This window comes from Typopeltis vanoorti, chromosome 24 (assembly GCF_054136105.1).
Source record: "Typopeltis vanoorti isolate ZY-2024b chromosome 24, IOZ_Tvanoo_1.0, whole genome shotgun sequence".
Lineage (NCBI taxonomy): Eukaryota > Metazoa > Arthropoda > Arachnida > Uropygi > Thelyphonidae > Typopeltis > Typopeltis vanoorti.
The window spans coordinates 75,265,810-75,293,087 of record NC_143572.1 but is presented as its reverse complement, the minus strand read 5'-3'; the positions used below and the strand labels follow the sequence as shown (position 1 = coordinate 75,293,087).

The window sequence follows — 27,278 nt, the reverse complement described above, 5'->3', positions numbered from 1 at the left end:
AGGAAGACTTCGTTTCAAGTCTAGTCGGTGACTAGAGGAAATTTTTCTAAGCCTTTTTTCGACCGGTTCCCGAGTTAGTCGATCTCTGGCACGGGCAAGCAGGTTTTTCCTCCCGGAAACTCGGGTGTTTCGTCCTGTAAACTCAAGAAAAGCGACCGTAGAACCCACAGTATTTCAGACATTAAATATATTGTGTTAGGGTTAGGGACCACGAGATGGCGGCACATTTGAGCCGTCTCTCTTCACTGCATACCGCTTAATTAGTGATAGCTTTGGGCCATATGTCTCTGATTGGGTACCAGTGGAGATTGAACCCCACTCAGTCTCCAAAAGTTAGATAGGGTTAAATGGCCTCGCCTACTCCTGTATACGGGAATAAAAAGGCGTTAGCTGATTTTTTTTTTTTTTTTTTTTTTTTGTTATTCTTTTCAATATGAAATTCAATTTTATCATGCTCAAGACTAAATAGTGATCGCTTCCAATTTCAAATCCTCTGTGCACTCTGGTGTCCTGCACCAGGGAGAAAACATCACTATCAACAATAACATAGTCAATGAGACTTTTCTTATTCCTAGCCTCTTCTCTCCATGTGAATTTGTGCACATTTTTATGTTGGAACATGGTGTTAGTAATAACCAGTCCATGTCCTGAGCAGAAATCCAACAGGTATTTGCCAATATTATTAGCATTGCTCTTTTCTTCAAATTTTCCCAAAATATTTTTGTATGTCTGACAATCATTTCCTCTGCTATTTAGATCTCCAACAAGGACCAACTTTTCCTTTTTCATTGTGTCAATTGCTTTTTCTAAAGTATCAAAAAATTTCTGCACATCTACCTTAGTAGAACCGTCTGTTGGACCATAGGCACAAATAAGTCTCATTGTCCAGTTCCCAATTCTGATATTTACCCACATCACTTTACTTGAGACTGCCTGCCATTCAAGAAGATTAGCCTCATATTTTATGTTGAATACTATGGCTACTCCTTCTTTTCCTTGATTGTCATTTCCTGAATATAACATTTTGTATTTATTGCTCAGAAGGATCTCACCAGTTTTTGTCTTTTTTGTTTCATTCACCCCTATTATGTTGATCTGGTACTTATCTAATTCTTCAGCTAGCTCCATTTCTTTGCCATTTGGGCTTCTTATGTTGCTAGTACCGAACTTTAACTCTGGTGATGTTGAGTTGAGGTGTGCTTTCAGATTTTAGATTGGCTCTCGGTAAGATCTGTAGAATACCCCTTTACAGCTGTAATCACCTCTTGATTTGAAGAAAAACGCTGACCAGCAAGGAAGAGTTTTAGTTTTGGGAAGAGACAGAAGTCAGAAGGATCCAAATCTGAGGAATAGGGTGGATGTTCCAACAATTCCTAGTGCAGATTCCTTAATTTTCCCATTGCCAAAACACCTTTGTGGACAGGTGCATTGTCCTGATGAAAGACGAATTTTTTCTTTTGCACACCAGGTTTTTTCTCACAAATTTTTTCATCTAGTCTGGTTAAAAGCTCGGAATAATATTCCCCAGTTATTGTTTTACCCTTTTCAAGATAATTAATAAACAAAATGCCTTTAGCATCCCAAAACACCGATGCCACGACCTTTCCTACTGATGGAACCGACTTTGTGTCTTCTTTGGCACTGAACAACTGGCTTCTGTTCACTGTTTTGAATGCTGTTTGGATTCGGGTGTATAATGGTGAACCAAAGTCTCATCCATAGCAATAAATCAACACACAAAATCCATTTTATTCTTGTTAAAAGACTCCAAGCACTGTTCAGAGATTTTCATGCGAGTGTGTTTTTGATCTGCTGTGAGCAAGTGCGGCACCCATCTTGTGCAAAGCTTTTTTATTTGCAATTCTTCATGCAAAATATATCCTACACATTCTTTTAAAATGCCTATAGTCTCAACAATTTCACGCACTTTGACTTGCTGGTCATCCAATACCATATCATGCACTTGATCAGTGATATCTGGTGTTGTTACACTTTTTGGACATCCTTCATGTGAATCATCTTCAAGGCGCTTACAGTCACGTTTAAACTCGGCAGCCCATTTCTTAATTGTTGAAAATGAAGGTGAAGAGTGCCCATAAACATTTATGAACTTCAAATGAATTTCTTTTGGCATTAAACCTTCTTTTACAAAGAATTTTATAACTACATGATACTCAAATTATATCCATTTGAAGGGATACAGAAAACACTTTTGCTTCAGACAGCTGTATAAAACAAACTACTTGTTTGTAGTTTGTTTTATACAGAATATAAAACATATAAACTTGCAATTTCACATGGATGCTTATGAGAGATGTACCAACTTAGGGAAAAAATATCATGCAGGTAGTGTTGCCATCTATGGTCGAGGCCAAGAACTTTTCAGACCACCCTTGTAGGCTTACCAAAGATGCATTGAACAGAGATTTCTGAATGGCTAGATATGATCAATAAGATTGTGTAAGAAATAACTCAAAGTAATTTGTGTCCGCTTTACTATCTACAAAAAATTCTGTTCTGGATATTTTTGATTATCTTCATTGCCATGCACTATTTAGCAAACAAATATCTCTTACATTTTACTCATTTTAAAGTTTAAAAAAAAAGTGATTATTTAAGCAGTTTTTATTTTGTAATCCTTAAAATTTACCTGACTTCTAGCATTCATGAGTATATTTCCGACTGAATATAAAACATATAAACATGCACACATTGATGGGAAATCTTCATGTAGATGTCATTTCTTTCAGCATGCAATCTATACAGAATCTAGGATTAGGAATTGCTGTTTTGATTTCTGGAATAATTGTTGACAACAAAGGCTATCTGTTATTAGAATTGTTTTATGTTGACTGTTTATGTGGTAAGTGTATTTACTTTCAAGAGTTAAACCACTTTTTAAAAATAAATTTTAGCTTGAATGAAACCATAGGTATTTCTTAAATTTTTAGTTATAGTCTTAATGTATAGTATATATTTATTGGGTTCGAGCTATAAAATGAAAGGATGGTTTATTTAATGTTCCTTGAAATTCATGATTTTTATTTGTTTTATTGTGTTTTTTTCTTTAGAATAATTTTTTTTTTAATAGTGTATTACTGCTGATCATCATTCCTGATTGCCCTCAGGGGATGTACAGGATATTATGATTATGCTACATGATCAAGCTTACATTTTTTTTCTAATCTCTAATCAACAATCTTCCTCCAAATCATTATTGCACTTATTTATTACACACACACACACACTGTATTTATTGATATTTGGTATATTTTCTGATGTTTCATTGGAATACTGTAATATTAAAGTAGTACCATAAAAAGGTGCCAGAAACTCTAAGAACAATAGAGCAGCAACGAAGAAGAATGCTAGTCTGAATAGTGAAATTGTGAACGTGGAGACTTACTCTAGTGAGCAGAATCGTGTATTTCAAAAACTAATAAGAATATTGAAGATAAATTAAATTTGGAAATATTGAGACAAATTATTAGATGGATGACCTGCAAATTGGAAAAAAGTCAAAAAGTGGCTAAAGAGGCACAAGCAGCAAAAGGAGAGACAGCACAGCACTGAATCAGGTAAAATATTGCATAATGATACTGTAAATTAGAAAAAGAAGGAGAATATATGGTATGGAGATTCATGCAACATAAAACATGCAATTGATGACCTTGTTATTAATTTGACTTTTTGAGGTGTTAAAATCAAAAATTTAACAAATGTAATTGAGAAACAGGAGAGTAAAAAAAGAAAAGTATAAAAAACGGTAGGTTCTGGTAGAAACAAATGATTTAACTTAATTTAGCTGAATGGAGAAAACAAGTAAAATTCAGCTATTTAGGCACAATTTTAGTGAAGATAGCAAGTTAGATCTGGAAACAGATAACAGAATAAGCAAAGGTGATATGGCTGAATGCCAGTTGAATAAATTTATAACAGAATAAGAGAGAACCAAAACACTAAACTAACAGTGTTCAAACCAGATTTAAGTAATGAATCTGAGAGTTGGGTTAGAAATAAAACACTTGATCAAAGATTCAAGATCACAGATATGAGAATTCTTAGAAAAATTAAGGGTCTGAACAGATGACATCAATGGCAGAATCATATTCAAAATAAAGATATTGAAGAATACATGAGCAAGTCTAATCTAAGGAAGATTAGCAAAACAGGTGTTTGATGCCAAGATGACAGGAAAAAAAACCCACAGAGGAAGACCAAGGTCCAGGTGAATTGATTCAGTCACAAGGGCCTTAGAAGAATGAAATGTTGATATAACAATATTAATGTGCTAAAGTTACTGACTAATGCAGAGTAAAATTGTTTGTTAGAAGATTATTAATAATGTAAACTTAATCTTGTTGTGCTGTCATAGTAGCCTGAACTCCTTGAGGGTACATGTCAGGAAATTGATGATGATGATATTTTATAATATAAGCACGTAAACATAAGGAAGATATTTAATTAGCCAAATATTTCGCTCTGAAAATTGCAGACCATCTTCAGTGGCACTACAAGAACAGTTTTTAAAAAAATACAAAGTGGAATACTAACAATAGATCATTTAAAAATAGAACAAGTCGCGTGATGGTATATCACTAAGTATTAAAGGGAATATTATTAAGCAGAGACATGATTGAAATAAAGATATTAATTAATAATATTAAATAACATAAAATTAATATGAATTAATGAGTTATCCTGATTAGACTTTCCCAGATTTTTGATACAGATATACAGTCATTCCAATTCAGGTTAGGACGATGGAGTAATGCCTCTACGCTTTCTTTGAATAAACGTTCAAATTTATAACAGGATCTATGTAAGAGCGAGTTTTTGACCAAAGGATGTTGTGGTTAGTTTCAATCCCATGCTGAACCAATCCAGATTTTTCAGGTTTGTTGTGATGAATGGAGGATTGATGTTCTTGGATTCTTTTTTCAAGAGAGCATCCAGTTTGTCCAAAATAGGAGAGATAACAGTTGCAGGGAATTTGATAAACTCCAGAAAGAGACATAGTTGAGCGTTTGTCAGAAGGAAAATGGGAAGATAATTTGTTAATAGGTGAATATGTAGCTGTTAACTCATATTTCTTCAGAATTCTTGAGATAGGTTCTGAAATCCCGGAGATGTATGGAATTGGAACTCGACGTATTGAATCTTAGTTGTTTAGTGGTGGATTAGAAGAATCTAGAAGATGTTGTGTACTCTTTTCAGAAAAGCCATTGAGTTTCATGTGTTGTTGGATAGTAGAAAATTAGAAGTAGAACAATTAGTTTTGGCTCTTCTGATTAGACATTTTATGATTCCTGTTTTTGACAAGGATGATGGGCTGATTCTTTAAGAATATACTGACCTGTGAACATTGGTTTCCTGTAAACTGTAGTTGGAAGAGTATTTGAAGGTGACCGAATGAGGAGAACGTCTAAAAATGATAACTGGTTGTTTTTTTCCATTTCCATAGTAAACTTTATATGATGATGTAAGGAATTGATACTGTTTAAAAAAGAAGGTAAGGAGTCTTTGTTATGAGGCCATATAGTAAAGATGTCATCTATATATCTTACCCAAAAGAATGGTTGAGGGAAAATAGATGAGAAGAGGACTTTTTCTAGATGATAACTGGTTGTTTTGACATAAGAAAAATCCAGAGTGTATTACGAAATCGAACAGTTTTATAATGTCTTCTGGAAAGATGTCAGCCAGTAATTTTAAAGTCTCCTTGAGAGGTACATTTGTATATAAAGATTTTATATTAAAGCTCACCATAAGATCTGTAGGTTGCAATGAGATATTTTTCAATTTTTCTAAGAAATCTGAGGAGTTTTTAAGAAAGGAACTAGAGTTGCCTATGTGAGAAATCAATAATTTAGCTAGATATATGGCTATACAGTAAGTAGGAGAATCAATGCAATCTACTATTGGACAAAGAGGAAAGTCAATCTTATGTATTTTAGGAAGACCATAAAATCTAGGAGGTCTTGCAAAATGAGTTTTAAGTTTTTCAATTGTGTCTCTATCTAAACTGATGACTTCATCTAGGAGAGAATTTAATTTCTTTAGTTGTCTGTTGGTCGGATTATAAACAATTTCTTGATACGTGGAGTGATCTCGAAGTAAAAGAGAAAGTTTTCTTCTGTAATTTGCAGAATCCATAACTACTGTTGCTTTCCCCTTGTCAGCTTTGGCGATAATGAGGTGATTGTTTTTTCTCAACGACTATAAAGATTTCATTTCAGAAAGAGATATGTTGGAAGGAGAAAGTTTGGCCTTAAGTAGAGAAGAAGCGACTTCTAGGTGAAGAGCATTAGCTTTATCACTAGTTAGATGATTGAGATTCCGTTCAATGTTAACTAGGAAATCTAGATATGGTATCTTATCAGGAACAAAAAAAAAATTTCATGTCTTTTTGACATTATTACAGGGATGAAGGTTTTGCTGTCAGTTAGAGGACATCCGGATATATTGACAATCCAAATATCTGGAGTTTTGAAGGGCTTGAATTGTTTAGAAGAAAGAGCTTCATATTTGCCGTCTAGATGTTGACTTAGTTTATTATGTGCTCGTTAAGTAGAACGTTTAGCCACATTTAGAACTGTGTGAAAGATGTAGATCCAAGTTTGTGGAAATATAGGTGTGAAGATCAGAAATATGATGATTGTTAATAGCAAGGTCACATTTAGCAGCTTTAAGTTGGTTGCGGATTAAAGATAAGCTGGTGTTCTGGTAAATATTATGAGTTTCAGGAGATTTTATAGTTTCTTTAATCTTAGCGAAATTGGGAATAATCTTGTTGTCGCGGCATTTTTTTAAAAAAATTGATCTTAGCTCATAACCTACCTTGTATAATTGAAAGTTTTCCTAATTTACCAGTTATTTTGGTGGCATTTTCCCCGTGAAGGATTAAAATTTGATATTTTAAGGATACTTGTGACATAAAGATTGAATAATATAAGTACGTAAAAAAATATCTCATTGCAGCCTACAAATCTTATGGTGAGCTTTGATATAGAATCTTTATATACAAATGTACCTCTCAAGGAGACTTTAAAATTACTGGCTGACATCTTTCCAGAAGACATTTTAAAACTATTCGATTTCGTAATACACTCTGGATATTTCTTATGTCAAAACAACCAGTTATCATCTAGAAAAAGTCCTCTTCTCATCTATTTTCCCTCAACCATCCTTTTGGGTAAGATATATAGATGACATCTTTACTATATGGCCTCACAACAAAGACTCCTTACTTCTTTTTTAAACAGTATCATTTCCTTACGTCATCGTATAAAGTTTACTATGGAAATGGAAAAAAACAACCAGTTATCATTTTTAGACGTTCTCCTCATCCGGTCACCTTCAAATTCTCTTACAACTACAGTTTACAGGAATTAGAAGAGCCAAAACTAATTGTTCTACTTCTAATTTTCTACAGAAAGAACTTTCTACTATCCAAAAACACATGAAACTCGATGGCTTTTCCGAAAAGAGTACACAACATCTTCTAGATTCTTCTAATCCACCACTAAACAACAAAGATTCAATACGTCGAGTTCCAATTCCATACATCTCCAGGATTTCAGAACCTATCTCAAGAATTCTGAAGAAATATGAGTCAACAGCTAATTATTCACCTATTAACAAATTGTCTTCCCATTTTCCTTCTCCTAAAGACAAACGCTCAACTATGTCTCTTTCTGGAGTTTATCAAATTCCTTGCAACTGTTATCTCTCCTATTTTGGACAAACTGGACGCTCTCTTGAAAAAAGAATTCAAAAACATCAATCCTCCATTCATCACAGCAAACCCGAAAAATCTGGATTGGCTTAGCACAGGATTGAAACTAACCACAACATCCTGTCAAAAACTCGCATCTTACATAGATCCCGCTATAAATTCGAACATTTATTCAAAGAAAGCATAGAGGCATTACTCCATCGTCCTAACCTGAATCAGAACGACTGTATATCTATATCAAAAATCTGGGATAGTCTAATCAGGATAACTCATTAATTTATATTAATTTTATGTTATTTAATATTATTAATTAATATCTTTATTTCAATCATGTCTCTGCTTAATAATATTCCCTTTAATACTTAGTGATATAACACGTGGCTTGTTCTATTTTTAAATGATCTATTGTTAGTATTCCATTTTGTATTTTTTTTTTAAACTGTTCTTGTAGTATCACTGAAGATGGTCTGCAATTTTCAGAGCGAAATATTTGGCTAATTAAATATCTTCTTGTGTTTACGTGCTTATATTATTCAATTTTTATGTCACAAGTATCCTTAAAATATCATGATATTTTATTTATTTGGTATGATGATACAATGGCCTTGAGCCTCTTTTTTATGGGGAGGTACGACACCATCTCAGTTCCCCTAATCCTCTCTGGGCTTGGGGCTGGCATAGCTGACGAGTCAGGCCTTTGACTGGGTCTTAAGTATTCCTGAGTGTAATCCGTGTGTGTTTACGGAGTGCCAGTGATGATAATATGATCACACCATTCACATCTCCATCTACCAGTAACTATGTAAATAACACTGAGTGGAATTTTTTGATTTTGTTTTAGTCTCTGCAGATGATTCAAAATCAGAGTCACCAGTGGATTATGCAGCAGTCTTTCCTCCTTTCCTAACAGCATAATATCCAGTCAGATTCCACTGAAATGCAGTAACTACCACTTTACTTTATACTAAAAAGCTTGCTTTGGAACCCCTATAGTATTCTATCTTCCATCTCCTGGAGTGCAGATCACTGCTTCTTACTGTTCATCTATCATACCTTCTCTATCATATCTTATCTGTTCTAAATTTGATTATGGCTCTCAGCACTTAAAATAATACCAAAAGGGTATAATTTACATGTGCTCTCTGTTTGTTACAGAAGAACAGAGGGAAAAAAAACCTATCAGATTGAATTTTAAATTAAACACTACACGTGATATGAAAAATGGAAATTGTTCTTATCAGGCTCCTCATGGTTCATCTTACTACTACTTATTGACTGGTGATGACTTACCTGTGTGTGAGCAGTGAGATGTTTTAACTATTTTACATATTTTAATTTTAATAGCCTGCTCTCATTTGATGAGCACAGTCTTCATTTTACTGCTTTTACCTAAAAATTATAAAGTCAAGGAGCTATACAACTTTGTCAGACTTTTACAAACATCCATGCCCAAAGTGGGATTCGAAACCACAGCCATTAGTTGGAGAGTGTGCATGCTATCCTTTTGGCCAACCAGGCTGGCACTTTTATGTTATCTGACACTTTTGATGTATTTTGTTTTTTGGCTTATCATCATCATTTTACTCATCCATATAAGGTGGGTTGAGACTACCATGAACGGTAGCTTTCAAGTTCAATCTATCAGCAGCCAAGTTATTTAAATTTTTGTAAGAGTTCAGATGACTTACACCCTTTTTGGAGAATTTAAGGAGATCTTTTAGTGGCATTCTGTACACATCTCCATTCCATAACCATTGTAACTGTTTTTCTCTAATTCTTGTTATTATTGGAATCATCGTCATTATCAGCCATTGTCGATCCACTGCTGGATGTGAAGGCTTTTCCAAGATTACTCCAGAAGTGTCTGTCATGGCTCTCCTTTCCCATGTCACTCCTGCAAATCTGATGATATCATCAATCCACAATGATTTAGGATGGCGTCGTGGTCTTTTTTCCTCTTGTGGAATCCAATCCAGTACTTCTTTTGTCCATTGTCTTCGAGCAACATGCCCAGCCCATTGCCACTTCAGATGTTTCACTCTTCCTGTGATGTCAGAAACTTTGGTTTGATTTCTTATCCATGTATTCCTTTTGTGATCCGATTTGTGATACCAAGCATTCTTCTTTCCATACTAAATTGTATTGTTCTTAATTTTCGAATTTCCTTTGCATTCAGTGTCCATGTTTCACAGCCATATGTCAGTATAGGAAGAATACATTGGTTAAAAACTTTATTATTTCTGGTTGGACATAGCTATTGAACATAACTTAGGGTCTTCTTTAGGTTTATCTTTAGGCCAGCTATTTTGCTAGCAATTTGGAGTTCATGGATACCGAGTCTGTAATTCATGCGCAGTTGAAGTAAAGATAACCATGTCATCTGCAAAGCGTAAATGGCTTAAATATCTTCCATTTATCTGCAGACCTTTCCCTTCCCAATCAAGAAGCTTGAATATTTCTTCTAGGCACACTGTGAATAATTTTGGAGATATTGTGTCACCCTGTCTTATACCTCTCTGTATTTCCACGATAGAGATGTTTCCATTGAAATGAATTGCTGCAGTGGCATTAGTGTATGCTGATGATGGTCCCGATGTATGGCTCCTCCACTTGTTGGTTTCGTAATCCTTTAAGTATTGCACAAGTTTTAAGTGAATCAAAGGCTTTCTCATAGTCATTAAAACCAAGACATAGCGGTAATTGACATTATTACACCATTCAATAATCTGCTGTACAACTTGAATATGGCCCATTGTACTAAAGCCTCTTCGAAAGCCTGCCTGTTCTTTTGGCTGCGCTAGGCCTAGAGTTGCACAAAGCCTATGAGCTAAGACTCTTTTAAACACTTTGTGAACCACTGATAGTAGACTGATAGGTCGGTAGTTCATCAAGTCTTCTACCTCACCTTTTTTTTTATATATCAAAATTAGGATAGCCTTCTTTCATGTTCTTAGTACATCATTTTTCTTCAGGCATAAAGTAAGTAGTTTTGCTAAGAGTTTGTAGATTATTTCTCCATCTGTTTTTAGAAGTTCCGTTGTAACTCCATCCTCACCTTCAGCTTTCCCATTTTACAAGCTTTGGATGCTCCACATAACTTCTTCTGGTAGAATCTGTGGTACTTCAGTTGTTTCATAGCTGTCTTCTTCTTCATATAATTCATCATCCTGATATAATATTTAGTAAAATTCTTCAACTCTTTTTGCTATAGCATATCTATCTCTGGTGATGGTCCCATCTTGTAGTTTGACTGCAACCATCTGTTTGTTGCTGTTCATCCATTGATGAATAGCAACAAACTGTTGCTGGTTGCTGTTCATTGTTTGGCTTTTTTGAGACTACGGTTGTTTTCAATTGTTTGTTGTATGAATTTACGATTGAATTTTCTTATTTCTTCTGTGATACGTTTTCTGATTGTTTTGCACAATTCAGTGTATTCAGTTTTATTCTGTAGGTTAATTGATTGTTTCATTTCTCTTCGTTTCTTCATAAGCTGTTTTGTTTCTGTTCTGTGGTACCAGCTATTTCAAGTGAGCATTATAAAAGGTTTTGGGTAATAATGTCATTGAAATATTGTAGTATAATTCTTCTCTGATCTCCCAATTGGTTTTCATTTCAATCGATGTTTTGTTTATTTTCCTCATGCATTTGTTTTCAGCACCTGTCAATCTTTGTTCTTCCTTTTGTTTGTTAATGCAAATCTCTGTACCATAAAGAACTGTGGGTTCTTTATGACTTTTTTGACTCTTGGTGATCTCGTGAACAAAAGCTCTCCATCCCACTTGGCCTCTTCTTCTCTTTCAGCAATCGTAAGTTCAGGTTTAAGTTCTTTTATGTCATCCATCCAACTCTTTTGCAGTATTCTTCTCATTTCCTCAATCTTCCCCAACATAAGTGCCTTTTCCAATGATTCATCTGCTCGCATAACATGTCCAAAGTATCAACTTCTGTTTAGTAATCATTGCTTCCGAGGCGCATTCTGTCTTTTTACTCTCTAAAACCTTCTTGTTAATCATTCTTGTAGTCCATGAGATTCTTAATAGTCTCCTCCATGCCCATAATTCAAACGAATCAATTTGTTTTCTGTCTTTCTTCTTAATAATCCAGCTTTCACATCCATACATCATTACTGGAAATACCATTGCTTTGACAATTCTAACTTTCATGACCTTACTCACACCTCTATCTTTTATAATTTTTGTCAGGTTTAACATAGCCTTTTTTCCCCATAACTATCCTTTTAATTTCATCTTCACATTTACCATCATTTCTAATTCTGGACTAAAGTAAATCAGAACCTTTAACAATCTCTAATTTATCTCTCTCTATTAAAAATTCATTTAAATTGCCAGAACCATCACTTTTGTTTTGCTGATGTTTAAATTAAGCCTAACTTTGTTACTTTCCCTCTTAACTAATAGAATCAACTGCTCCAGATCTTCTTTAGTTTCTGCTATAAGGATTGTATCATCTGCATAACTTAAATTATTTATTTTTCTGACACCAATCTTAATTCCATCTGTTTGTCTAAGTTTTCCATTCTCATAATATATTCACTATAAATATTAAAAAGATAGGGCAACATCCCTGCTTAACACCGTTTTCCACTTGAACATCCAAATATCCAAAGTCTGTTTTTACTGAAGTTTTTTGGTTATCATACAGCTCTCTTATCAAGAGAGCTGTATGATAGATGCTCAGGTATTTCCATTGATCTCATTACAATCCACAGCTTATTTTGATCGACACAATCAAAAGCTTTCTTATAATCAATAAAATAGATGAATACTTCCTTTTGAAATTCTCGTGCTTTTTCCGTAATCCATCTCATGTTTGCTATCTGGTCTCTCATTCCTCTACCTCTCCTAAAGCCTTCCTGTTCTTGTGGCATTTCTCTATTCACATATGGCTTCGGCCTTTGTTGGATCACTTTCAGCATAACTTTACTTGCTTGTGAAATTAAAGAAATGGTTTTTATAACTCCCACAATCACTTTGATTTGATTTTTTTGGAATTTATATGAATACTGATGTTTTCCAATCTCTAAGCCAGTATATTTTCTTCCAAACTTGTTGATAAATTTCAGTCAGTATATTCTCTGCTTCATCCCCAGCTGCTCTCAATAATTCCACTGACACTCCATCAGCTCCAGGAGCTTTTCCTTTTGGCAGTTGTTCCATTGTTGATATCACTTTGCTTTTTATTATCATGGGTACCTCAACAAATTCTCCCCTTTCATATTCTCCTTCAATATTATCTTTCTTGTACAAATCCTCTTCATACTCTTTCCATCTTTTTTTTTACAACTCCTAATCTAGGGATAAACTTCCCTATAACCTCAATAATAAATTTAGTTTAATCCTTTATCCAAGTGTGAGCAAACAAAGTTTGCGCCTGAGAGTATCTTCAAGACTTGGGTGAGGTAGTACAACACCGAGCAACTCGTAGCAAAGGCGGACCAAGCTAACATCACTCCAATCTCAGTGTCTCCCATAATGCAATAACTTCATTTATCTTTCGAAACAGATCATCTCTTGTTCTACCCATAATGTTTCTTCCTTCGGTTTCCTTGCACCTTTTGTTTAGATGTTTTTCCTTATCTTTCCTAGCTGTTTCTGGAAATCTGCACTTATTTGTCTAACCCTTTCTTTGTTTCTCTGAAGTTTAATTTTTCTTCTTTCCTCTGCTCTTTGAATAGCTTCTTCTGAGAGCCATTTACAATCTTTCTTTCTTGTTACTTATTATTACTTAGCTATTAGTAATTTTTTACTTAGTCTCTTTGCTTCTTCTATTACTGTACATTTTGTTTCGTCCCACAGTTCTGATTCTCTTCCTGTCCTCTCCAAACTTTTTAATTTCTTTCTGACTTCTGCTTTAAATACTTCATTTATGTAATTTAAATCTTCATCATCATCATCATCATCATCATCAAATTCCTGCCATGTACCCTCAAGGGGTGTACAGGATATGACAGTACTACATGAAAAAATTACATCATTACTAACTTCCTATCTACAATTTTCCTCCAAATCAGTCTGTTACTTGTCAAGACTCCAACATTATCAGATCTTATATTTCTATCGTCTAAGGCACTTTGTACCGTATCAATCCACCTATATCTTGGTCTTCCTCTGGGTCGTTTTCCTGCCAACCTGGCAGAGAACACTTGTTTTGCTAATCTTTCCTCTCCCATTCTATTTAAGTGACCATACCATCTGAGATTAGCTCTGCTAACGCATTCCTGGATGCTGACAATGTCAAGTTCTTTCCTAATATCCTCATTTTTAATATGATATTGCCATTGATGCCATCTGTTCACGCCTCTAATCTTTCTCAGGACTCTCATATCTGCGGTGTCTAGTCTTTGGTCAAGTGTTTTACTTCTGACCCAGCTCTCAGATCCATAAGTTAAAATTGGTTTGAACACAGTCTTGTATACAGCTAATTTAGTGTTCCGACTAATTTCTTTCTTATTCCATATGAATTTATTCAATTGACTTCCCACGATACCAGCTTTGCTGATTCTGTTGTCTATTTCTATATTTAGTTTACCATCTTCAGTAAAAATTGTGCCTAAGTAGCTGAAATGTTTTACTTGTTCCACAGGTTCTCCATTCACAACACAGTTGACATTTTCAATGATTCTGCCTATTTTCATTGTCTTTGTCTTTTTATTGCTGACCTTCATACCATATCTATTACAACAGCTATTCAATTTAGTCAGAGAATCTTGCAGACTTGTAGCGGATTTATCCGTATAAAGCAAAGAGCTGACATTAACATCTCCAATTTTGATATCAGGTTTAATACCACATTCCTTCATAATGTGATCCATATAGATAATGAATAACAGAGGGGATAATGTACATCCTTGTCTCACACCAGATTTAACATTAAACCATCTTCCTGTACTTCCTTCAATTCTAACTGCTGACTCACAACTCAAATAAAGACTAAGTATTGCTTGATATAATGCCCCATTGACACCATATAACTGCAGCGTATTGAATAGATTCTCTCTTGGCACCTTGTCATATGCTTTTTCCAAATCGACAAAACTTAAATACAGATCTTTGTTATATTCCCATGCTTTCTCAACTATTTGTCGTAAAGTGAAGATCTGATCCTGGCAGCCTCTATTTGGCCTGAATCCAGCTTGTTCTTCACCAAGCTTTTCTTCCACAATTCTTCTCAACCGTTTCTCAAGTATACTTGCATAGATCTTGCCAGGAACACTCAGTAGGGAAATACCTCTGTAATTCTCACATTCAGTTTTATTTCCCTTTTTATATATGGGTACTATGAGAGCTCTACTCCAATCATCGGGAATTCGTCCCTCTGTCCAGGCTTTCTGAACTATGCAGTGCAACCACTGTAAGACTCTTATACCACCATACTTCAGCATTTCTGGTCGAATATCATCTACTCCTGCTGCCTTTCCACATTTCAAGCCTTTGATGGCTTTTTCTACTTCAAGTATAGATATGTATTCCTGACTGCATGCCTGGTCAGTGTTTTTTATCACTGTGCTGTCATCACTGCTTGTTTCATTTAGCAGTTTTTCAAAGTAATTACTCCATACTTCAAGGATATCTTTTTCTCCTGTTTTCATTTCACCTTTATCATCTCTAATTCCTTTTACAGCACTCTTTCCTCCATTCCTAAGCTTCTTCAACAACCTCCAGAATATTTTGCCACCTTCTTGATATTTATTTTCTATATTCTTGCCAAAGTCCTCCCATGACTTTTGTTTAGCTAGTTTTACACACTGTTTTGCTTTCTTACATTTGTCTCTGTATTCTGTAAGAGTAAAAGCTGACTTATTTGCAAGGAACTTTTGATATGCTTTCTTCTTTTCCTTCACTGCCTCTTTAACTTCCTGTGTCCACCAGGGAGTTCTGATTTTTTTATCTTTGCACACAACCTCACCACATGCCTCTCTGGCAGAATCAATCAATGTTTCCTTCAGAGTTTGCCACTGAATCTCCAAGGTTTGATTCCTGTTCTCAAACTCTTTCATTTTCTTTTCAATAATATTTCTGTATTTTAGTCTACAGTTTACATCTGAGAGCTGCTCAACTTTTATTCGCTTTAAAACTTTCTTACATGTTATTCTTTTCAATATGAAATTCAATTTTATTCTGCTCAAGACTAAATAGTGATCACTTCCAATTTCAAATCCTCTGTACACTCTGGTGTCCTGCACCAGGGAGAAAACATCACTATCAACAATAACATAGTCAATGAGACTTTTCTTATTCCTAGCCTCTTCTCTCCACGTGAATTTGTGCACATTTTTATGTTGGAACATGGTGTTAGTAATAACCAGTCCATGTCCTGAGCAGAAATCCAACAGATATTTGCCATTATTATTAGCTTTGCTCTTTTCTCCAAATTTTCCCAAAATATTTTTGTATGTCTCACAATCATTTCCTACTCTACTATTTAGATCCCCAACAAGGACCAACTTTTCATTTTTTTTTTTTTTGTGTCAGTTGCTTTTTCTAAAGCCTCAAAAAATTCCTCCACTTCTACCTTAGTAGAACCTTCTGTGGGACCATAGGCACAAATAAGTCTCATTGTCCAGTTCCCCATTCTCATATTTGCCCACATTACTCTACTTGAGACTGCCTGCCATTCAAGAAGATTAGCCTCGTATTTTGTGTTGAATACTATGGCTACTCCTTCTTTTCCTTGATTGTTATTGCCTGAATATAACATTTTGTATTTATTGCTCAGAATGATCTCACCAGTTTTGGTCTTTTTTGTTTCAGTCACCCCTATAATGTCGATCTGGTACTTATCTAATTCCTCAGCTAGCTCCATTTCTTTGCCATTCAGGCTTCTTACGTTGATAGTACCAATCTTTAACTCTGGTGATGTTGAGTTGGGGTTTGTTTTCAGATTTGTTCCAGTAGCTGACTTTTCGCTGTTCGCCCTGGTTCCCTGGCGAAAACAACGGGGGGCCTTGTTTAACCGGGCGACGCCCCAGCCGGCATGAAATTTTGTCATGTTGTACCATCATTTTTTTATTTTGGTTTAACCAATAAGAATACAATTTGGTCGGCTAAATCCCAAATTGCCAGCCCATCCTCGTTCGTTCAGTATCAAAGTAGATACCCAACAGGGTGCACCACGAGAAGGTGAGGATTGGACATTAGGTCAGAAGCCCTGGTCGGTTCTCCGCATTCCTTTAAAGGCTATGTGGAGGTCTCCTCTCAGTTATACAGCTTTGACCCTTAAGCACCCCTAATTAAATCTTTTTTAATTTAAATGTTTCTCTGAAGTTTCATATTTCTTCTTTCCTCTGCTATTTGAAAGTTTCTTCTGTCGGCCATTTACAATCTTTCTTTATTGATGCTTTACTTTATATACTGAACCATATTGAATTATATACTTTGGTTTTAATTTTGTTTTGAGAGATGTGTATTTATTCATATATTTGTAAGTTTGATCATAGCAGATTACCTGAGATGTATTATGTGTTTAATAATTTAGTCTGTTTGTGATCAATGTGTCTAAGTAACTGAATTTTTTAACCTGCTTTAATTTATGTCCTTCTACATCTAACTTAAATTCTTCTCCATTTCTGCCAATTGCCATTGTTTTAGTTTTAATAAAAATTTATCTGCATTGCATAGTCTCTGTTGTTTTTACGTAAGTTTTCATTCCTGTATTTAAGTTTTCCTTTTAATTAGTAAATAATACCATATCATCTGCCTATTTTATATGCAGATGATATGGTATTATCATCTGCATATAAAATATGATGTAAATTTTGTCCATTCACAGTTATTGCCACATGTTCTAGAATAGACTCTTTTACTAGTTCTTCAGGCACAGGCACATATATTGTGAAAGGGACCCTGCATGATACCTCTCTCAACTTGTATTTCAGAAGTTCCAACTGCTCCAAGTTTTATTGTTTTGCAATAGTATTTTTATAGTATTAGAGGATGATACTGAGTATTTTTTCCTTTTTTTTATTTTTGGTTCTAAGATATCAAGCAATTTATTTCTGCTTATTGAGTCAAATGCTTGCTTTAAGTCTATAATACAACAGTAAAGATTTGTTTTTCCCACATCAGTTCAGTTAATAGTAAAAGAGTATAGATTGCAACAGTTGTAGATCTTCCTATCCTAAATCCCAATTGCTCTTCTCCTAAATGTTGCTCATAATTTACTTTAATTCTGTTTTGTATAATTTTGACAAATAATGTAATATGTGTGGACTTTATTATTATTATTTGTATGGGCACTCTCCATGGAGTCAAAAGACTCATTGCAGGAGACCCATGCTCTCCATTAACACAATATCTATCATACATCTCCTTAAACTTATTTATAGTTGGGGACTCACAACCACTTCTGGTAATCCATTCCACTCAATCACCACTCACTTAGTCTGCACACCCTTACTAATCACACTCTTAGACAACTTCCAAGTGTGACCCCTTGTTTCCCCCCCCATGTATTGAAACATTTCTACTGTATTAATCTTATAGAATCTGCTTAGCAACTTATAAGTTCCTATCACATCTCCTCTGTCTGTCAGCTAAACTCTGCAACCCACACACCTTTAATCTATCCTCATAGGGAACATTCCACAGACCTGTCACTAGCTTGGTCACTTGTTGATTTACAACATTGATAATAACCTCCCTGTCTTTACTTGTCAATGTGCTCTTCGGCATCCAAGTAATCCTCTGGGGTATTTTGCCAACTCTTGCAATATGTTCTCTGAATTTCAGATTTCTATCCACCATCACCCCTCCCCCAGATCCCTAGCCTCATCAGTTTCCTGTAAACTAGTACCATTAATATGATATGAAGTATGTAATCTTTTCATCCCAAAGTGCATTACCTTACAATTTACAACATTGAATTGACAATTATTGTTTTTCTGCCACACTGCCAATTTATTTAAATCATCTTGTATGATATCTACTTCACCTTTATTAATTACTGTCCTCCCTAGTTTTGCATGATTCAGCAAACAACTGAATGTCTCCCTTCAAATCTTCCGCTATATCATTAATATACAAATTAAAGAATAGTGGTCCTAGTATAGAGCCCTGAAGCACTCCACCGATCACCCTCATTTCCCTTGATTCCACTCCACCATACACCACCCTCTCATGTCTATCAGCCACCCCCTATTCATGCCACCATCCTCGTATCCATTCCCATTTGCTCCAACTTATGTAATAGTTTTCCGTTCTGTATTCTGTCAAATGCCTTTGCAAAGTTCATCAATATCATGATTGGATAAAGGAAATGTAGCCATTTCCTTTATCCAATTCTGCTGTCACCTTATTAAAATGTGAATAAATTACTGAGCAAGACCTATGTTTTACAAATCTATGCTGCCCCTACTTAATATCATATTCCTATCCATCCATTCCTGAATTTTACTTTTAACCAACTTTTCCAATACTTGAACTGCCATTTCAGGGATACTAATTGGTCTGTTATTTGTTGCTTCTGTCTTGGAACCACCTTTATGTAATGGAACTATCTTTTCCTCTTTCACTGCCTTGGAACTAGCAAGGGTCCAAGGTAGTGAAAAAAACTTAGATTAAACAACTTCTTCAGAGCCACTGCCAATTCACTTGCACATTCTCGTAGCACATGAGCAGATATACCATCCAGGGCCACTACTGCATTCACATTGATATTTTTCAATATATTGAGTACCTCCAGTTCATCTATCTCAATGCTCACATCAGTTTCTGTCACCACAGTAAATGCAAAGTCCCCACCGGGATGATATATCCTTGCAAAGTGATCACTTAGTAACTGAACTGTTTCTTCTGCTTCTGTGACTTTCCTACCATCAGCACTGTATAAAAGTTATCTTCCCATAATCATTCTTTCTCTTACTTGCTATGTAGTGAAAAAACTCTTCTGGATTTACTTTGGCCTGCTTAACTAATTTTCTCTCAAAATCTGATTTAGTCTTCTTTACCATGTACTAATGAATGCCATTAGTACATGGGAAGTGGTCAAGGATTGTTTGAGGTAGGTGGTATCAGAGTTGCATATCCAGGATCAGGAGGATAAATTGAGTAGGGATTAAGTGAATGACTAGCAATATAAGAGGCTGCAAAAAAAAAAAAGCATTGTGGAAGGAATATAAACAAGGTGATCAGCATGTGCTTTATATTATAAATAAAAGTAATTTACTTTTATTTTGAATTTTGATTTAGTTGTTAGCTAAATAAAAATTTGCCTCAGTGTATTACTTGAGATTTATTTATTTTTTTTTTTTTGTGTGTGTACATTGTTTAAGGATGGTTGCGGTTTTGAGGAGTTTATAGTTATAGATAAAGGTACCTTACTGATTGTTATTTTCATAAGTGAAGCGCCACTATTTGTGCAGCATAATTATTACTAAGCAAGAAGATAATATTGTGCTAAGATACCAAAAAATTAGTCCTCTCTGACTTATAGCAGCCAAAAGAATAATTTATTATAGTGAATGTTCCACATAACAGCACTAATATTAATGGGGCTTTGACTGTGTTTTTTCAGTTATAGTGAATTTATTTAACAGTATTAATTCACAACACAAGAATAATAAGAAAACAATATTTATTTAACTTACTTCCCAGTATTTTGTTGGTATTAGCATCTTCAGAGCACAAAAACAGTATGCCATAGTATACAAACTGCAGCAATTTAGTTAACAGTGGGACCAGTTTAAAAAAGTATAATGGACATCAAAAACTGAATCAAAGTCCTAATTGGTGCCATCTATTGTTAGAGAGAGAGAAACAAGTATTAATCTCATCTTCCTTTTACTCTCTTTTACCTTGCAGTGTCACGGGTTTATTAATCATCAGACCTCAAACCGTTCACAGGATAAGGTGGTCATCCCTATGCCCCGGTGTATCCTATGTCCGTAGTGTTGAGTTCTCAAGGCCAGTTTGCCTGCTTTGCAGGATGAAAAACCCCAGGATAATCATCATCATCATCAAATTCCTGCCATGTGCCCTCAAGGGGTGTACAGGCTATGATAGTACTACATGAAAAAAATTACATCATTATTAATTTCCTATCTACAGTTTTCCTCCAAATCAGTCTGTTACTTGTCAAAACTCCAACCTTATCAGATCTTATATTTCTATCGTCTAAGGCACTTTGTACCATATCAATCCACCTATATCTTGGTCTTCCTCTGGGTCGTTTTGCTGCCAACCTGGCAGAGAACACTTGTTTTGCTAATCTTTCCTCGCCAATTCTGTTTAAGTGACCATACCACCTGAGATTAGCTCTACTAATGCATTCCTGGATGCTGACAATGTCAAGTTCTTTCCTAATATCCTCATTTTTAATATGATATTGCCATTGATGCCATCTGTTCATGCCTATAATCTTTCTCAGGACTCTCATATCTGTGGTCTCTAGTCTTTGGTCAAGTGTTTTACTTCTGACCAAGCTCTCAGATCCATAAGTTAAAACTGGTTTGAACACTGTCTTGTATACAGCTAATTTAGTGTTCCGACTAATTTCTCTCTTATTCCATATGAATTTATTCAATTGACTTCCCACCATACCAGCTTTGCTGATTCTGTTGTCTATTTCTATATTTAATTTACCATCTTCAGTAAAAATTGTGCCTAAATACCTAAAATGTTTTACTTGTTCCACAGGTTCTCCATTCACAACACAGTTGACATTTTCAATGATTCTGCCTATTTTCATTGTCTTTGTCTTTTTATTGCTGACCTTCATACCATATCTATTACAACAGCTATTCATTTTAGTCAGAGAATCTTGCAGACTTGGAGCACATTTATTTAGAAGTATAACATCATCCGCATAAAGCAAAGAGCTGATATTAACATCTCCAATTTTGATATCATGTTTAATACCACTTTTCTTCATAATGTGATCCATATAGATAATGAATAACAGAGGAGATAATGTACATCCTTGTCTCACACCAGATTTAACATTAAACCATCTTCCTGTACTTCCTTCAATTCTAACTGCTGACTTACAACTCAAATAAAGACTAAGTATTGCTTGATATAATGCCCCATTGACCCATATAACTGCAGCGTATTGAATAGCTTCTCTCTTGGCACCTTGTCATATGCCTTTTCCAGCTCGACAAAACTTAAATACAGATCTTTGTTATATTCCCATGCTTTCTCAACTATTTGTCGTAAAGTGAAGATCTGATCCTGACAGCCTCTATTTGGCCTGAATCCAGCTTGTTCTTCACCAAGCTTTTCTTTCACAATTCTTCTCAACCGCTTCTCAAGTATAATTGCATAGATCTTGCCAGGAACACTCAGTAGGGAAATACCTCTGTAATTCTCACATGCAGTTTTATTTCCCTTTTTATATATGGGTACTATGAGAGCTCTACTCCAATCATCGCGAATTTGTCCCTCTTTCCAGGCTTTCTGAACTATGCAGTGCAGCCACTGTAAGACTCTTATACCACCATACTTCAGCATTTCTGGTCGAATATCATCTACTCCTGCTGCCTTTCCACATTTCAAGCCTTGGATGGCTTTTTTCTACTTCAAGTATGGATATGTATTCCTGACTGCATGCCTGGTCAGTGTTTTTTACCACTGTGCTGTCATCACTGCTTGTTTCATTTAGCAGTTTTTTAAAGTAATTACTCCATACTTCAAGGATATCTTTTTCTCCCATTTTCATGTCACCTTTATCATCTCTAATTCCTTTTACAGCACTCTTTCCTCCATTTTTAAGCTTCTTCAACAACCTCCAGAATATTTTGCCACCTTCTTGATATTTATTTTCTATATTCTTGCCAAAGTCCTCCCATGACTTTTGTTTAGCTAGTTTTACACAGTGTTTAGCATTCTTGCATTTGTCTCTATATTCTCTAAGAGCACAAGCTGACTTATTTGAGAGGAACTTTTGGTATGCTTTCTTCTTTTCCTTCACTGCCTCTTTAATTTCCTGTGTCCACCAGGGAGTTCTGATTTTTTTATCCTTACAGACAACCTCACCACATGCCTCTCTGGCAGAATCAATCAATGTTTTCTTCAGAGTTTGCCACTGAATCTCCAAGGTTTGATTCCTGTTCTCAAACTCTTCCATTTTTTCTTCAATCTGTGTATTTTAGTCTACAGTTCGCATCTGAGAGCTGCTCAACTTTTATTCGCTTTAAAACTTTCTTACATGTTATTCTTTTCAATGTGAAAATCAATTTGATCCTGCTCAAGACTAAATAGTGATCACTTCCAATTTGAAATCCTCTGTACACTCTGGTGTCCTGCACCAGGGAGAAAACATCACTATCAACAATAACATAGTCAATGAGACTTTTCTTATTCCTAGCCTCTTTTCTCCATGTGAATTTGTGCACATTTTTATGTTGGAACATGGTGTTAGTAATAACCAGTCCATGTCCTGAGCAGAAATCCAACAGATATTTGCCATTATTATTAGCTTTGCTCTTTTCTCCAAATTTTCCCAAAATATTTTTGTATGTCTCACAATCATTTCCTACTCTGCTATTTAGATCCCCAACAAGGACCAACTTTTCATTTTTTTTTTTTTTGTGTCAGTTGCTTTTTCTAAAGCCTCAAAAAATTCCTCCACTTCTACCTTAGTAGAACCTTCTGTGGGACCATAGGCACAAATAAGTCTCATTGTCCAGTTCCCCATTCTCATATTTGCCCACATTACTCTACTTGAGACTGACTGCCATTCAAGAAGATTAGCGTCGTATTTAGTGTTGAATACTATGGCTACTCCTTCTTTTCCTTGATTGTCATTGCCTGAATATAACATTTTGTATTTATTGCTCAGAACGATCTCACCAGTTTTGGTATTTTTTGTTTCAGTCACCCCTATTATGTCGATCTGGTACTTATCTAATTCCTCGGCTAGCTCCATTTCTTTGCCATTCAGGCTTCTTACGTTGATAGTACCGATCTTTAACTCTGGTGATGTTGAATGATGGTACCCCAGGATAAACTGGGGAAAAATCCCTACTGTCCATGCCAAAGGCTGGCTAACTTGGCTATGGCTGAGGAAGATTCTTCAGCTCCTCACGTCTTTGACGGAAATCGAACCTAGTACACTCCTTCCCCAGGCATGTGGTTGCGAAGCGCACAGCCACTAGGCTAACCATGCGGATGTTAGATCTCATACTAATTAATAATTTCTCAAGACTTTGACAGAATACCGGCATTTTTACTGCCATAGATGAGTACACCACTCCCAGAATTGCCATTTGGATTTTTGGAGTCATGGATCTTTATTGAGTCAGGTCCATATTTCACGATTTTGAAGGAGCTAATGATCTCAAGATTTCAGGGTTTTCTAGGCTTTTTTTCTCACGTTTCCTTATTTCAAAATTAATAACTATATTTTTCCTGTCTTGATTTGGAGGAAATGCTGATTATTTGGACAATCCAATAGAATTTTATTTTCCACGATTTCATGCATTGTTGATTTTTCTTTATTCTGTTTGTTTGTCACTTTTTAAAAAGTTTACTTGTTCTATGATGTATAAGGTTAGTTCTTTTTTTCTACAAATTTAATAAGTTTTTTTACCACCTAATTTTTAAAGGAACAAGGTTGGATTCAAATTCTGCTATTTTTCCAGGAGTTGTATTCCGTAGTCCACATATAATTCTAGCTGCTTTTTTCTGAATTTTTATAAGCTTGTCTAAACTGATTTGTGATGTTTGCATCCAGATGGGCAAAGCATATTCCATTATGAGTCGGATAATAGAGGTGTATGTGACTTTCAAGGTTTTAACATCAACTCCCCACTCTCTACCAGAGATACTTTTCATGATATTTAGTATTCTTTTTGCTCTGACTGCAACATTGTTGATATGTTTATTGAATCTTAGTGATGGATCCAGAGTAACCCCAAGGTATTTGGGGTTTTCATTAAATGTAATTAGTTGATTGTGTAGCTTAATCTTTGGTCTCCACTTTCTGAGGTGGTTATTAATGCTAAATACACAAATTTCTGATTTAGTAGGGTTAATTTTGATTTTTTTTTTTTTGGTTTTCACAGTATGTAGATAAACTTTCAACAGCTTTGTTTAAGTGACCTTCTGCTGTTTCAAAGTTGTTATGAGCTGAGTCTAGGATCAAATCATCAGCAAACATAGCTATCTTTGTTTCTTTATTTATATTTCTCTAAGTCGTTTTAAGTAGATGGAAAAAAGGAGTGTGCTCAAAATGCTGCCTTGATGGAATCCTGTCTTATTTTCACTTTCTTAGAAAAGGTATTATTTATTCTAACTCGAATTGTTCTATTTCTTAGAAAGTCATAAATCCAGTTTAGAACTTTCCCTTCTATTCCACTATGACAAAGTTTGGAAAAGAGTTTTTATCTCCATGCCTTGTCAAAGGCATTACTAAAATCTAGAAAAGCTGCAATGGCGGATTTGATCTGGAAGTTATCTTGAATTGACTGGGTTAAGTAGAAAAGTTGATCAGTTGTTGAGTGATATTTTCTAAAGGCAGCCTGAAAATGTGGTAGTATACTATTCTTGTTTAGATAGTAATTCAAACGTTGGAGTATCATTTTTTTCATCAATTTGCCTGGAATTGAAGTCAGTGAAATTGGTCTATAACTTCCTGGTTGGTCTTAAGGTTTATTAGACTTTAAAATTGATATGATTGTGGCTGTCTTCGAATCTTTTGGAGCTTTTCCTTGTTTTAGGCTTGTTGTGTAAGCAAAATAGCCACTCTAGGGCTAGGGAAGGAAGATGCTTGATCATAATTCCTCGTATATTATCTGGTCCACATGATTTATTTATATTTAGTCTCTCCAAGGCAACTTGCAATTCAGAGATTGTAAATGGATCCCAGAATAATTGTTTTTTATATTTTGGGGAATTTGCAGCATTTTTCTGCTGTCAAGCCTGTTTGATATTTGTTGGTCCTTTCCTTCATGCTTACACGGTGATCTGAATACATTATGAAAATTATGGAAAAATTATTTTTCCATAATTTTCATCATGATATTTGATGGTCTTTGCTAGTATTCATCTTTAGTTTGCTTATATTTTGAAAATGAAAGGCCAAGCTATTTGTGATCTCCCTGTCTCCAATTTTGATATTTCCATTCAGGTCTTTTAGCATGTTAGTCTCACCTGCCTTTGGTAGGTCTCTTTGTGAATTAGTAGTCAGTTTTCAAAGTTTGGTATCTGAAGTGTTTGGATTTTAGTTGTGGCAGAATTCTTGCCATCTAGTTCTTTGTAAAATATTATATTTTTGTTTAATTTCAGCATTTGCCTTGTTGTATTTGATCCTGGTTTCTGGATCAAATAAAAAACATTTTGTTTACTTTATACTTGTATTTCTCCCAATTCCGTTTGGAAGTTCCAATATTTTCTTTTTTGGGTTCAGATTAGTTAATATTGGAGTATGGTCGCTTCCTACTGGTTCCAAATAAGACCAAATAGCTTTGTCATGAAGATCTGGAGACACTGCAGTAATATCTAGGACATTTTTTTTACCGTAGCACTGAGACAAATAAGTGGTTCTCCACTGTTGAGAGTTATTAGCCCTGTTTCATCTAAGAAATTACTCTGGTTTTCTCGTCTTGAGTTTATTTCTTCAGAAACACATAACAGATGTTTGCTTTTCATGTCTCCTAAGATAATGGAGTCTTCTTTAATGAGATGGGATAGGCCTGGAAAGATTTGGTCCAGGTTTGTTAGGAGGATGATAACAATTGAGTATGTTTAATGGCCTTTTACTTGGTTCCAGTATTTGGATTCCTTGTATTTCAGTTCCTTCTGCTACTATGTATAGTTCAACAACTTTAAATGCCAAGTTTCAGATTAGTGTCAGAAGCCCTCCTCCATTTTGGTCAGTAGGCCTATCTTGTCATATTATATCATAGTTTTTAATGTTTAGTCTGCTGGTTTGTCAAAGTTTGGTTTCTTGGATGCAGATAATATCAACATCATGTTTGTCAGCTAGTAGTAATAGTTCATTTAGTTTTTCTTTGCTTGCTGGAGTAACAGTATACCTTTTAAATTACATTGGATGATATTAATATTTCTTTTAATGGATGGAATGATTTGCTCATTTCTCAACTCTGACATCATTTCCAAATCAAGAGTTGTATCAGCTGTCCCATACTTGGTAGCATAGTTGTAATCACTGAAATTTGTCTCCATGATGGGGGGGAAAAAATGCTGCTGTCATTAGATTATCCAGAGGGCACCACGAGGAGGTGACAGTCAGACTTTTCCCTCCAATTGAGACCCTAGATTTCTGAAAGTCACATTTCCTCCAGACATCTGAATTATTCAAATTTACAATACATGCTGGTTATTTTGCATGGAAAGGGAAAATATGCAAATAACCAAATGTGACAGCTATGTGCCTCTCTCCTTTTTTCTCCCTTTAGCCAATTTCTACACAGAATACTTAGAAAACCAAGCAATGAATATACAGCCACTCTCAAGCCAGTGTTTGGCTACACTATGTTGATAATATGTTTGCTGAACACATGGTCCCAACACATTAGATACATTTTTAGAGCATTTAAATAGCATACCCTAAAATC

The 27,278-nt window shown here is 35.1% G+C and overlaps 1 protein-coding gene across 1 annotated transcript in view; it reads left to right on the top strand.

The window, feature by feature from the left end:
- LOC150093413 (lysosomal dipeptide transporter MFSD1-like) overlaps window positions 1-27,278 on the top strand; it is a 214,904-nt gene that overhangs the window by 160,182 nt on the left and 27,444 nt on the right. Inside the window, exon 11 of the mRNA XM_090413277.1 lies at window positions 2,751-2,863. Within this exon, the coding sequence (XP_090269403.1) occupies window positions 2,751-2,863 (113 nt within the window). The remainder of the gene's footprint in view (window positions 1-2,750; window positions 2,864-27,278) is intronic.